The sequence below is a fragment of the Daktulosphaira vitifoliae genome, unplaced genomic scaffold (assembly GCF_025091365.1).
Source record: "Daktulosphaira vitifoliae isolate Bord-2020 unplaced genomic scaffold, ASM2509136v1 Scaffold_2, whole genome shotgun sequence".
Classification (NCBI taxonomy): domain Eukaryota; kingdom Metazoa; phylum Arthropoda; class Insecta; order Hemiptera; family Phylloxeridae; genus Daktulosphaira; species Daktulosphaira vitifoliae.
The window spans coordinates 9,504,579-9,518,743 of NW_026099573.1; the positions used below are offsets into that span (position 1 = coordinate 9,504,579).

Genomic DNA, 14,165 nt, shown 5'->3' on the forward strand with positions numbered 1-14,165 from the left:
AATTAGCGATTTTTAAATTTGTAATTTTTTTGGATATTTCCCCCATTTGCGGGGAACGAGGGAATTTTTTTCAATTTTTAAGGGTAATTTCTTCAACTAGATACGATTTGTGATCTTTTGACGTATTTTTGAAAGAAATCGGTCCAGTGAGAGTTGAGAAAAAGTGGCAACAGACAAAAAAAAAAAAAACACATCATAGTAAAATTAATACCTTCTCCGCTTCGCATCGAAGCTAAAATTATAATCGAAAAATATTGAATTTGAGTATTTATTAATATTTTCAAGAATATCATATAATTTAGCTTACATTTTATTTTAAAAAAAGAGTATAAGTTTTTAAGATTGGCGAATAATTTTGTTTCTACTCATAATATAGATAAATATTTATATTTATAAATATAAATTGTAATCGGTGTCTGTGCTAGGCTGGGGGGTGAGCAACGTACTTGTTTCATATAGTAATTGATGAGTAAACGTATTATTCGAGAAGGATATTATTCGTCAGAAAAACTTTTATTAGCCTTTCCAAACGAAAAACAATCGTTTTTCGTAATGCAATCATTTTTTACTGACAAGTCTAGGATAGACATACCGGTAGGATACTTCATCCCCGTCCCTCCCGGAACGATAATCCTGCAAGACTTCGCTTCGGCAACGGCTGCAGTATTCAAATAATACTTAATAATAAATTAATCGTAATCATTCGATTAATAAATCAATCCTATAATCGTAATAAACGATCTGAATTTTGACATTTTCATTGGACGTTCGAATATCCGACTACTGGACACTACCTTTTTTTAATTGCTCGTTTGAGTTCCTCGACCGTTCGAAATTGTATATAACACTTATAATTACCAATTTAATATTACCGATTGTAACCTCTAGTATACAATTAATAATTTTATAAAAAAAATATTCAAAATTTCATTACAATTGAATATATACGATATCAAATAAAAAACAAAGTTTATGGTCTCGGAGTAGTAGCTAAAATCGCTAAGAGTCCACCACTAAGCCAGATGAAAGATATTTAAAAAAAAAAAATAATTTTCAATTATTGATTTTGATTTTATTGTATACTAAACCTTGTATATTACATATTGTAATATCGTATGTTATAATATTGTATAACAAAAGCGCGATTTAAATTACTTGTGTATTGAGCAATATCGAAGAGAATATATACTATTTTTTATAAATCTAAGATTCGAGATACTTTAATTGGTGATCTTTAATCGGGTCTATTTAATTAGTAATTAGCATTTCTATTGTCTTCTTCTTCTTCCTCGCCTTAATCCCAACTACTTGGGGTCGGCCACCCTTATCCTAAACTTCCACTTGACACGATCTCTCACATCCTCTACGCCAGCGGTCCCAAACTGTGCTCCGCGGAGCCCTTGGGGCTCCCCGACTTTTTTTTGAGAGCTCCGCTCGTTACACCAAAAAAATTTGATCATTTTAAAATTTATTTGTTATTTTATACAATTTAAATATTTTAAACGAAAAATTAACAATTTAATTTTTTTTCAACTTTTAAATCCCATAAAATTTTTATTTTTTATTGTACTTTTTTTTCCATTTGCAATTAAAATAAGTGTAATTTATACTACAAAATGGAATGCATTTGGTTTGCTATGTTGTTTTATTAAAAATTGTATAGAAGTTTACAGCATTACAAAATTTTATTTACAACATTGGCCTCTCTATTTCTTTTAATTTTGATAACTAAGATACGCCCTTCTAGCACAAAAAAATATACATAACATTTAATAAGATAACCGTTTATCTCAATTTCTCCAAAAAGTGAGTTTGGTCCTTTTTGACCCAAGGTCCAGTTGTGCATTATTAAATCCCGATAAGAAAATCTATAAATATCTACGCGACTAGGTCCGACGTACATTAATTATTTTGTCAGTTTATAGTGCGTATTTACGAACGACAGACGTGTTTTAAGTTTTTAACAATTATTTTATTATTTTATTTAACGGCATTATTTCTTTTAAAATGGAGCGATGGTTTAAAACGGGTTCCATTAAACCTGAGAATCGACAGCCATCAACTACTGCTAAATCAAAAGAGGAATCTGAACACTGTATTGATAAAACTACTTTAGAATCGACGATGCCTGATGTCGAGGTACAGAAAGGGAGTAAAAAACGAAAATATTGTGATTTATATTTGGACATGGGATTCACTGAGTTTGTTAATGGACGTCCTCAATGTGTAANATGGGATTCACTGAGTTTGCTGATGGACGTCCTCAATGTGTAATATGTAACAAAGTTTTGCCTAATAGCTCAATGTTTCCCGCCAAACTTAAACGACATTTCGAAACTCATCCTGATTTCATGAATAAAACTACAGATTATTTTAAAAGAAAAAGTGATGAACTCCATTCAATTCAGAAAACATTTGTATCTCATGTAAAGACACATAATGAGAACGCACTGAAAGCATCTTACTTAGTAAGTTATGAACTGGCTCTTGCTGGAAAACCACATACCCTCGCTGAAACTCTTATAAAACCACTATTAGCGATAGAAGTAAACTGCATGGTGGACGAAAAAACTGCAAATTTAATCTCCAGTGTACCCTTATCGAATAATACTGTGCGTAATCGAATTCAGGATTTATCACACGATGTTAAGGATACCTTAATTTCTCGTATTAGTCAAACTAAATTTTCGTTACAACTAGACGAATCTACGGACGTTGCCGGATTAGCTGTGTTAATGACGTTTGTACGGTACGAGTTATCAGGTTCTTTTCATGAAGATATTCTGTTCTGTAAACCACTTCCATCTTCAACCAGCGGAAGTGTAATTTTTTTTATGCTTGATGCCTTTTTCATTGAAAATTCAATACCATGGGACAATTGCATTGACGTGTGTACAGATGGTGCAAAGGCCATGATGGGTAATATTGCTGGCGTAGTGGCAAGAATCAAGGAAGTTTCAAAAAAATGCACGAGTAGTCATTGTGTCTTGCATAGACATTCTCTAGCAACAAAAAAAGTACCAGTTGTATTAAAGCAAGTGCTAGACAACGCAGTTAAAATTATTAACTATATTAAGACACGACCTTTGCAATCTAGACTACTTAAAATATTGTGTGAAGACATGGGAGCTGTACACAAGTCATTATTATTACACACAGAAGTAAGATGGTTGTCACGAGACAAGGCGTTGTCCCGCTTACTTGAACTTCGAACAGAAGTTTCTTTAATTTTGAATGACCAAAATAGTTTGCTCGAAGATTATTTGAATGACCAGGAATGGCTGATCAAATTATGTTACTTAGCAGATATTTTTTCGAAAATTAATGAATTCAGCACATCTATACAAGGAAAACAGAAAACAATATTTGATGCCAATGATAAAATTTTAGCACTTAAGAAAAAAGTAGCATTCTACATTGAAAGCGTTGATAATAAGGACCTTACATGTTTTTCATTGACCACAAACTTTTTACAAGAAAACAAATTAACAATAAATGAATCATTATTAGAAATAATTAAAGAACACCTTAATAATTTACTTCAAAATTTGAATTCATACTTTCCAAAGGATGCTCAAGAATCGATTCAAAAAAACTGCGAATGGATTATAAATCCATTTTCAGTGACATCAAAACCAGCAGCTCTTAATGCGGCAGAATATGAGGTTTTTATTGACATGGTTTCGGAGAGTCACAATCAGACGTCATTTAAAAACAAACCAATATCTGAATTTTGGGCTCAGTTAGGGGAAGATTTTTCAGTATTGAGATCAAAAGCTAAATTGCTCTTATTGCCTTTTGGTACGACGTATCTTTGTGAAATGGCTTTTTCGAGGTACACTGCTACCAAAACAAAATATCGAGCACGTTTAAATGCAGAAGACGATATGCGTCTCCAATTAACTTCTGTGACACCGGACATTGACAAACTTAGTCGCAAAAAGCAGGCACACTGTTCACATTAAAACTTGAACTTCAAGAACACATGTTATGTTATAAATAAATATATTTTTTTTTTCAATAAACCGTAACTAGTTGAGGCGTTGTGCGGTAAAACCAACATTCTCCACTTTGAAAAAAAATTTTATTTTTATTTTCTTATTCAATTTTTCACTACATATTGACTAGTAATACTAATTTTTATCTCATATTTACATAGAGATTGTCTGTTTTGCCACGCCACGCTTCAGTTGTATTCTCATTTTGTAATTATAAGAATTTTCATTGACACAACATTTCATAAATTTTAAGTAATAAATAATATTTTCTCTTGTTCTTTTGATATTATTTTTTCTTTTATTTGTATTTATCGTTTTATATTTAATATCATATATACACGTTTCGTGTTTATTAGGCTTCATAGAATACAGGTAGATAAAACATCATGAAATATTTTTTGGGGCTCCGCGAGAAATAAATCTTTAAAAAAAGGCTCCATGGCTGAAAAAGTTTGGGAACCGCTGCTCTACGCTCACATCAGCTGTCCTCTTGTCGCATTCAATAACATCCCTCAATTCCCTTTTTGGTCTTCCTCTACCTCTTTTTCCTTCAACATTCATTTCTACAACTGTTCTTACGGCTTCCGATTCTTCTCTTCCCATAACATGGGAAGAGAACAACTCTTCCCAAACCATCTAAGTCTATTTTCTCTCATCTTATCCACGATTGACGCTACACCTATACTCGCACATAACATTTCTATTGCAATTAGTTAATAATAATTTTCGAACAATTTATAAACATTTTAATATTTAACGATTACTTCAATGTACATAAATTAAATAATATTAACATGGACACGTACCTTTAGAAAACGCGACTAGAAAAGCCAATAAAATCGTTAAGCCCTGCTTGAACATTATCTGAAAAGAGTAATATCAGTAAGAATAATTTCCGACATAATTATTTTTTTATTAATTTTTTCCATAAATTTGCTAATTTCCTAAATTTTATCGAAATTTAGGTTCGTTTCTAAGAATAACACGGTTTTGGAAAATTTTATATTTATATTATACGGAGGACGTTTTTAAAATCAGTACGAGTCGTCGCAGTTAAAATTCGTAGAAATACGGTTATGAATTTCCAGATTTCCGAGTCGTGTTCTTAAATCCACACCAAATTGAATTCAAAATTTTCAGGAATCGCGTTTCACCTCAGATGTCGTGTCCGAGGTGAAAATTATACATTTTACCTCTGTTATCAAAAAGGTAAAATGTATTATTTATGACCACACGTCGTTATTTGTCGTAGATAACACGTTGTCTTTTATGAAATCGGAATGAATTTCCCGGTACGATGAAAATCATAATCGATAAAAACACAAAGGAGCTACAGAGTAGATATTTCTAAGGCTTCTCTGTGTTTTTATTTGCTACGTTGTCCGGTACGCATTGTACCGGACAACGTACCGGACACATTTTGATACAACAAAAAATGTGGTAAACAAACGCGGATCGCCGGAAGACTAGTTAGTCTCGCGGTGGTATCGAATATGATTTACCTGATATCGGTTGTCTTTATCTAAGAATACTCGCCGGAAGAAGCGGCGATCCTTTTAACGCCGATAGATAGTCTCGAAAACTCACTTTTTAGGCAATTAAACCGGAGCAAACGTCACGGCGGATCTATATAGCGCCACATCCGTATCGCGATGTTTGATCAGTTTTTTCAATAGATTTGAATTATTTGTTCAATTTATTTTTATCCTGCTTTTGGGGGCACACCGCATTTTGAGAGAATCAAATCCAGAGTACGAAAATAGAACTCGTGCAAAACTGTACAAATACCGAGCGAACCAACGATATACTATGTAACAGTTATTATTTGTTTGTCGACTATTTAATCGGCGACGAGTAATAGGCCAGTCAACGAATGTTCATAGTAAATGAATTTATAGTTATGAAAGTTTATAGTAAAGAAAATTGAATATTTTACCATAACTTTTAGCTCAATTACAAGTTTAAAATTGACATGTAGGCCAGTCAACAAAGGAAAAATGGCGGAAAAAATTCCCAACCAAATTTTTTTTTTTAAAGTTGAATTATGATATGTATAATAACATACTAATAGTCCTCAATGATTGGACTTGAGCTTTTTTTTTTACAGCCTCGCAAAAGTTCCAAAATATAAGCTTTTTTTTCAAAAAATATTTAACTTACAAAAAAAAGTTTCCAACAAAACAGAAGTTGTTTAAAATACAATTCTAAACAAAAAAGTTATCTCATATTTTTTCATTTAAATAAATATTTTTCGAGTTACATTACATTTAATATGAGTACTAAAATTTATTTTCCAATTTTTGTGATTTTACGGTTACTTTTTAACATGTTATACTTACATTAGACACAATGTTATAAATGCATATGTATATTTATTTATAGTATCATTAAAGTGTAATGTATATTAAGATACAACCGATAGAGTAGGTAATTGATTTGACGCTATATTGTTTAAACCCAACTAAACGCTAAATTGTACATTCCCAAACAACAATCATATTATGTCTATTGCCACCGGAATTTCTGCTAATAATAAAGATAATTGTCTTAAAACGGCCTCTAGTCAGGTGNATAAAATTTATATTCCATTTTTTTCATTTTACGGTTACTTTTTATCATGTTATACTTACATTAGACACAATGTTATAAATGCATATGTATATTTATTTATAGTATCATTAAAGTGTAATGTATATTAAGATACAACCGATAGAGTAGGTAATTGATTTGACGCTATATTGTTTAAACCCAACTAAACGCTAAATTGTACATTCCCAAACAACAATCATATTATGTCTATTGCCACCGGAATTTCTGCTAATAATAAAGATAATTGTCTTAAAACGGCCTCTAGTCAGGTGCTGGAGCTGGTAAAATTGTGGCTGCCGAAAAACAGGGCTTAAATGTTCTATTATATGTAAACATTGCAAAGGTCAATGGCGTACAAATTCAATAGAAATAAAGATTGAATATTAAGAAAATTGTACTTTTGTTGAAGATATATTCTATCAAAATTTAGAATGGGAAAATGATTAAGAAAATGGAAAAAAATTTTGTTTGATACATTTGTCAAATAACTTTATAGTATATATAACAATATAGCGTCAAATCAGTTACCTACTCTATCGATTGTATCTTAATATACATTACACTTTAATGATACTATAAATAAATATACTCACACAAACACACATATGCATTTATAACATCGTGTCTAATGTAAGTATAACATGTTAAAAAGTAACCGTAAAATCACAAAAATTGGAAAATAAATTTTAGTACTCATATTAAATGTAATGTAACTCGAAAAATATTTATTTAAATGAAAAAATATAAGATAATTTTTTTGTTTAGAATTGCCTTTTAAACAACTTTTATTTTGTAGGAAACTTTTTTTTGTAAATTAAATATTTTTTGAGAAAATTAAAAAAGCTCATATTATGTCATACAGCGAGGCTGTAAAAAAAAAAGCTCAAGTCCAATCGATGAGAACTTTTAGTATATCATTATACATATCTTAATTCAACTTTTAAAAAAAAAAAATTTGGTTGGGAATTTTTTCCGCCATTCGCCAAAATTACTCCGTCGTTAACTGGCCTATAACATCAACGCATATGTCTATCCTACTCAGAAAGTGAAATAACATTGACGCCATTAGGATTATAATTTTGTTTTTTATCATTTATACGTTGATTTCATAACGAACCGACGAGCTTTGAACCACGACGTAGTTGAAAGCTCGAACAAAACTATTATCTGTTACGGATTTTAATTTCGAATTTCGAGTTCAATACGGAATTTTATTAGAATTAAAAAAAAAAAAAAACGATGAAAATGAATAAACTGTTTGAGCGACAGAACGTTTGAATTCGAAACGCGACGGTGCGTATTCCGACGCGTTTTAACACAAGACGAGATAAAAATGGCAAGGTCATAAAAAATGAAAAGTTCAAATGAATTTTTTATTCCAAACTATTGTGTTTACGATAGTATATGTATATTATCGTGTATCGTGATTTAAATGTTGGACGTATTAAAGTAAGGACGATGACAGATAATTTTTGCGGTCGATCTTATCTTAAAAAAAAAACAACAGTATTATAGTGCCGGAGCGACGTGTGATTATTTTCAGTCACTGAAAATAACATAATAACGCGGTATTTTACGGTGTACGAATATTCTGCCCGGGGAGGGAAAATAACGCGATTAAATAAAATTGTCGTAAAAAATTTCACTCGTTCTTTGGTCGACAGAAAACGTTACCGAATAGTTTACCAATTTAATTTTTTATTAGTTTGCTTGCCCTTGGGGGATAGGGACGTAATATTATCATGGCACGGTTGCACGGAGATATTTGATTTTTTTCTTTTCATTTGTCGCGTGCATTGACAAGAAATCCATTTCTATTTATTTCAAATACATGTCCGCGCGGATTAAATTATTTTTCCGGCAAAAATACGATTAACAACGTTGTGGAATCGAGGTGAAAGAGAGGAGGAGGTTAACCAAATGCAAACGTGTTTTATAATTTACGCGAATAAATTTTCCGTTAAATATATTCGAATGTAATTTAAACATTGATGATAATGATGGAGTAACATTGTTACCGAAGTTTGTATCCGCTATTTTTTAGTAATTTCGAATTAAATACATATATTTATTATATTAGCTTCGTGCGGAAGAAGGTATTAGTTTTACTAACAATCCTCATACGTTTGTTATTGTGATAAATATATCTATATTCGACGTTAAACAGCTATGCAGTGTGTGTGATCAACCCAACCAAACTCAGGTTAGTTTGCTGCCTCCCCGCCAAGGGAGAGGTTTCTTAACCATTAGGAATACTCCGGGAAGGACGGTCAGTCCGTCGACGGACTAACCAATACATATACGTACACACGTACAACGAATCAATACGTCACGATAGTCGTTATATTTTGTTTTTATTTTTTCATAGTTTTACAATTTCAACGACACGCCGCCGCAAACTGGTGTTTTGAGTTGGCAGGCGTGTGTGTGTCGACGCGTTGGTAGTGCCGCGAAGAAAACTCCGCTCACGGCTTGCGCGTCCGGCTGCTCAGCAGCAGCGTCTGGTGCGCCCCGTCGTACCAGAACAACGCCGAACCGTCGCTGGCGAAAAAGTCGATCTTCCACCGCCACGACTTTTCCCACCACTTGTCAAACGAGATGGCCATCGACACGATCAGGTTGTCCAGATTGAGCGTGGCGTTCCTGACGACGAACGGACCCTGCCAAACGAAAGATAAAAAAAAAATAATAATAATATCAATTATTGCGTCTAATAATAACGAGAAAATAAAAAATATACAACGACAAAATGGAAAACCAACACGCGTATACGAATAATATTAATAACCAATGGTTTTCTGTGCGTGTTGTTGTTTACCTTGAGAAAATTGCATATCAGTTCCCGGTTGACGTAGCCGATTTTCAGGAAGAACAAGATGGTCTTCTCGTTGCCGCAAAACGGCTGCACCTCGAACGTCCTGTGGTTGGCGCAGTCGATGTAATGCTCCTTGCACTTGATGGCCTCCAGTCGCATCTGTAACACGGCAACGAAAAAAAAGAAAAGTGACGACGATAACAATAAAATAATAATAATAACCGTATCGATGATAATAATAACGATGGTTTTTTAACAAACTCCAAACGAAATGGTATAAAAAAACAAACAACTGCCGTACCTTGTATATGATGAAATCCGAGTGGAACGTGAGGGCCACGTTGAGGAAATCCGCTCCGCCGAATTTGGTGATGTCCCGTTCGTCCAGTCGGCCGACGGTTTCGTTGACGGAGAATTCGAATTTGTCGAACCGGATCACGATCTTCGTGCCCTTCGGTAACGCCAAACCGTCCTGGACCGGACAAAACAAATCGAGCATGGCTTTTAATCATTTCGACCGACCAAATATATATATATATATATATATAGTATATGTATATATTATATACATAATATTTTAATTAGGCGTTGGGATTTTGTTACGAATATCAAAATATAGTACCGATAATCCATGAGAAACAACGTATGGCGGTTACACATTATGACCGCATACGTTGGTCGATTAGCGTACAAAGGATTTGTACACGAATTCGAAATTGAATCCGGTATATTATTAGTATGTATATATAAATATAATTATAACAATAATGGTAATAGTGTTCGATAAATGTGTACGCTATTGATATAACAAAACTCACTTTGTTGCACAGCGCGATCGCAGCGACCAACGACCAGAGAGAAACCATTGTTTATGCGACAAACGCTGTTGCCGGCTGCTGTGGATCCCGTTTGAAAATCGAAAAAACCATCTCCCCCCATCGCCCCGTCCTCTCGCGCGCGGACAACTGCTGAATGCCAATTATTATTTATTATTATTATTATTATTTTTTTTTGTTACAAAATTACCGGTTATGTTTCCTACAATGGTTGCGGCGGCGGCACGCATTTTATCATCGCCAATCCGCACTGATCGGCAAAATAATGTTTGGCTCTTTTGGTTTTTTTTCATTTTCATTTTCTTTTTCAGTTTCCATCCACCCCGCGCGACCGTTCGGATGGAAACCGAGCGCACGACGGCACAGTGACCTCCGGCCATCGGGTCGGGGCCGTTTCAATGCGTTGCACAGCAACGCCCACGGAAAGTAATAAAAAAATTTGAAAATTATATGAAAAAAAAACAGCCGTACCGATGCGTTCTATGGATGCAAAAATCGACAGCGTTTCCGGACTCGACTCGTTTACGGGGTATTCGATGGTTTTGCCGAAAAAAAAACCCTGACGGTAATGAGATAACAGTAGTGTGTATTATTGTTATAGAAATTGTTGTAAATTCGGTTGTAACCCGAAACGACCAATAACTCTCCGGAGAGGTTTGAATATTATTACACCGGCTCGCGTTGGATAGCGACGGCCTACGACATACCTTGCCGCCTACCCACCGACCTAGACACCCGCCCAGACCTACCCGCATAGCTATTGGTGTGGTGGTGTCGACTTTATTTGTTTAAGCGGCCACCCACTTTATCGTCGCCACCGCCATCGTCGCGGTCGTTGTAATGCGCAGTGTTAGTATTAAACCGGCCGACGGACCGAGCAAAAAAAAGTGAAAAACGTCCGTCGGACCTTTTGACCGCGTCCGCGTCACGTCCCGACGACCGAGTTGCCGTAGACGTTTTTTTTTTATTGAAACGTTTCTAATAATACTAATCCGAAACTGTCGGATAATTTCACCGTCGTAAAAAACGCTTCGACGCGCGCGTTTGTTACATTTCGCCAATGTCACGAAATTTTAACGTTTCTACGATTTAAAATCTTACCGGAACATTAAACGGTCGCGTACATAATTTGCTCGGTCGCAAATAACGTCATTTTTTTGCATTGACGGGCGCCAGAGTCTTTTGCTATTTTGTCTTCGATAGCCAATAAAACTCGTTTGAAAGATCAATTCTATTTCTAAATTAAAAAAAATATCGAAAACATATCATCGGAACGTTTTTTTTTTCATCACGAGGTACTCTCGAATAGTTCTAATTCGATATAGTTTAGAAATTCCAAAACTTGCAAAAGACCTTGCAAAACATTTTCGAAAATAAAAAAAAAGATTTTTTTATTACGTTTACGAGCGTATACCATGCAACGTCCATTTGCGAACGATTTTTTTTCGACACGAGCGTTATCACATAAATAAATAGATCTATAAGGAAATAAATAATTTAACATCGGTATTAACTGTTTTAACAAATTGGTTTTATTTTTAATTTAACAAGTTAAAAAGTCTCCAAACTCCGTTTTCTGTTCGTGCCCCAGATTTTCCGTTAGACGGCGGCTTATTTTTAAAAGTTTTCCGACATCAATAGTATTAGCTTCGATGCAAAGCTGAGAAGGTATTAATTTTACTATGATGGGTTTTTTTTTTTTTTTTTGTCTGTTGCCACTTTTTCTCAGCTCTCACTGGACCGATTTCTTTTAACAATACGTCAAAAGATCACAAATCGTATCTAGTTAAAGACATTACCCTTAAAAATAGAAAAATTTTCCCTCGTTATCCGCAAAAGGGGGAGATATCCAAAAAAATTACAAATTTATAAATCGGTAAATTTTGTCATTTTTCTCACTTTTTTTTCTTAAAACTTCCATAACGTTTTCAAAAACAAACAAATCAACATAATTTTTTTTATACTAAAACCTTAGATATTTCCATTTATTTGATATCATTTTTTTGAAAATCTAACACTTATTCTGCTCACAAGTGGGATTTAAAATAGCAACTTTTTTACAAAAATTAACTTTTTCAACTTAATTTTTGAAAATGTTCCGGAAATACTGCGTCCTTTAAACATATATCAAATTAAAGCTTATTTTATGTACTATAAAATGAAAAAAAAAATTTTGTCCCGACACTTTATCTTCTGCATGTAAACGGTTGCCGTAGTTAAAAAAACACTATTTTTGTGTTAAAATTTTCGATTTTCGATTTTTAATTTTCAACTTAAAAATGCTATAACTTTTCGAAAAATGTATGTATCAGCACAATTTTTTTTTTCTAAATACATTATAAGTACATCTTTCATTTGACATACTTTTTATTAAAATTGGACAATTTCCCCTTATATAGGGGGCGTTCAAAACTTAAAATATTGTAAAAAACATAGATCTTTTTCAACTGAACTTTTGAAAATGTTCCGGAAATACTGCGTCCTTTAAACATATATCAAATCAAAGGTTATGTTATATACTATCAAATGAAAAAAAAAAATTTGTCCCGACATCTTATCTTCTATGTGCAAATGGCTGTCGAAAATTTAAAAAAAAATGTAATGTTTGCGATAAAAATTACATTTTATCGGGATGTTTTTTGTACTTAAAACTGCCATAACTTTTTCAAAAATGAACAAATAAAAATAATATTTTTTTGTATTGAAACCTTAGATATTTCCCTTTCATTTGATATAATTTTTTTTGAAAATCTAACACTTATTCTGCTCACTGGGAGGATTTAAAATAGCAACTTTTTTACAAAAAATAACTTTTTCAACTTAATTTTTGAAAATGTTCCGGAAATACTGCGTCCTTTAAACATATATCAAATTAAAGCTTATTTTATGTACTATAAAATGAAAAAAAAATTATCCCGACGACTTATCTCCTATGCGCAAATGGCTACCGTATTCAAAAATATGCTATTTTTCTATTAAAATTCTAGGTTTTGTATTTTATTTTATTTTAAAATATCTTATTAGGAGAATATATTGACTTTCATGAATATTATATAATTTAATTGACATAGAATACAGTTTATAAGACATCAGAAATTAAACTTATTAATTTTTTTTTACTTTTGAAAGTCGAAAAAGTAATTTTTAAATTTGAGTTAGCTTAAATAGCCAATTTTTTAGCTTCGATGCGAATTTTTTATATGTAAATACTAATTTTTAATAATATTAAAACTTAGAAGTGATAGAAATAGTCTAATTGCAGATTTGAAAACATTGCGATAAGTTGATTTAGAATGGTATATTTTTGTTACTGATGAAAGTTCCTTGTAGTTCAGTACATTTATTTATAGTAACAGTTTTTATTGATTTTTATTTTTATTGTATCAAGCCCTTTAAATTTTTATACACGTAAAAATAAAGCAAAATACAACTTCTTTATTATTTTTATAATTTCTCCGTTTAAATTACAATATTAAATTATTGAATATCAATTTCATACTAAATTTAATAATTATAATTAGTATTTATTCATATATTATATTTTAAAATCAAAGAACTACTAATTAGGATATAATCAAAGAAATAAGAGTTGATGTTGCTTTTGGAATAATCCACCAATTTCTTTAAATGAAACACGATCTACAGATTTGCATCGAAATGTTTCTTATGATAGTGATTTTAATCACTGTCAAATATCATCTATATTTATTCCATCTATGCCTTGTCTACACTGTGCCTCGACCCCACTGTGCTACCGTTTTTTTTTTAATATTAATATAGTATTTTCCGTGATATTTAAAGATACGTTGGATCGACAAGGGCGTGGCCCGCGCATTGAAAATGTCATTGAACATGTTCAAACAGCTTTTCCAAATATTGAAGTTGCACACGCATGTATCTCATCATAATGTTAACTAATCGTATGCG

General features: G+C 32.6%; 2 protein-coding genes across 2 annotated transcripts; one reads left to right on the plus strand and one right to left on the minus strand.

Annotated features, from left to right (window-relative positions):
- Nucleotides 1–2,303: 2,303 nt before the first annotated feature.
- Nucleotides 2,304–3,965, plus strand: LOC126897963 (zinc finger BED domain-containing protein 5-like). The gene is made up of 2 exons (XM_050671911.1): nt 2,304–3,425; nt 3,570–3,965. The coding sequence occupies exons 1-2, from the start codon at nt 2,304–2,306 to the stop codon at nt 3,963–3,965; spliced, it is 1,518 nt and encodes a 505-aa protein (XP_050527868.1).
- Nucleotides 3,966–8,864: 4,899 nt separating this feature from the next.
- Nucleotides 8,865–10,342, minus strand: LOC126897415 (uncharacterized). The gene is made up of 4 exons (XM_050670977.1): nt 10,221–10,342; nt 9,704–9,874; nt 9,406–9,561; nt 8,865–9,247 (listed from the first exon to the last, which is right to left on the minus strand). Exons 1-4 carry the CDS (start codon nt 10,339–10,341, stop codon nt 9,177–9,179), a joined length of 519 nt encoding a protein of 172 aa, XP_050526934.1. The 5' UTR covers nt 10,342; the 3' UTR covers nt 8,865–9,176.
- Nucleotides 10,343–14,165: the final 3,823 nt, after the last annotated feature.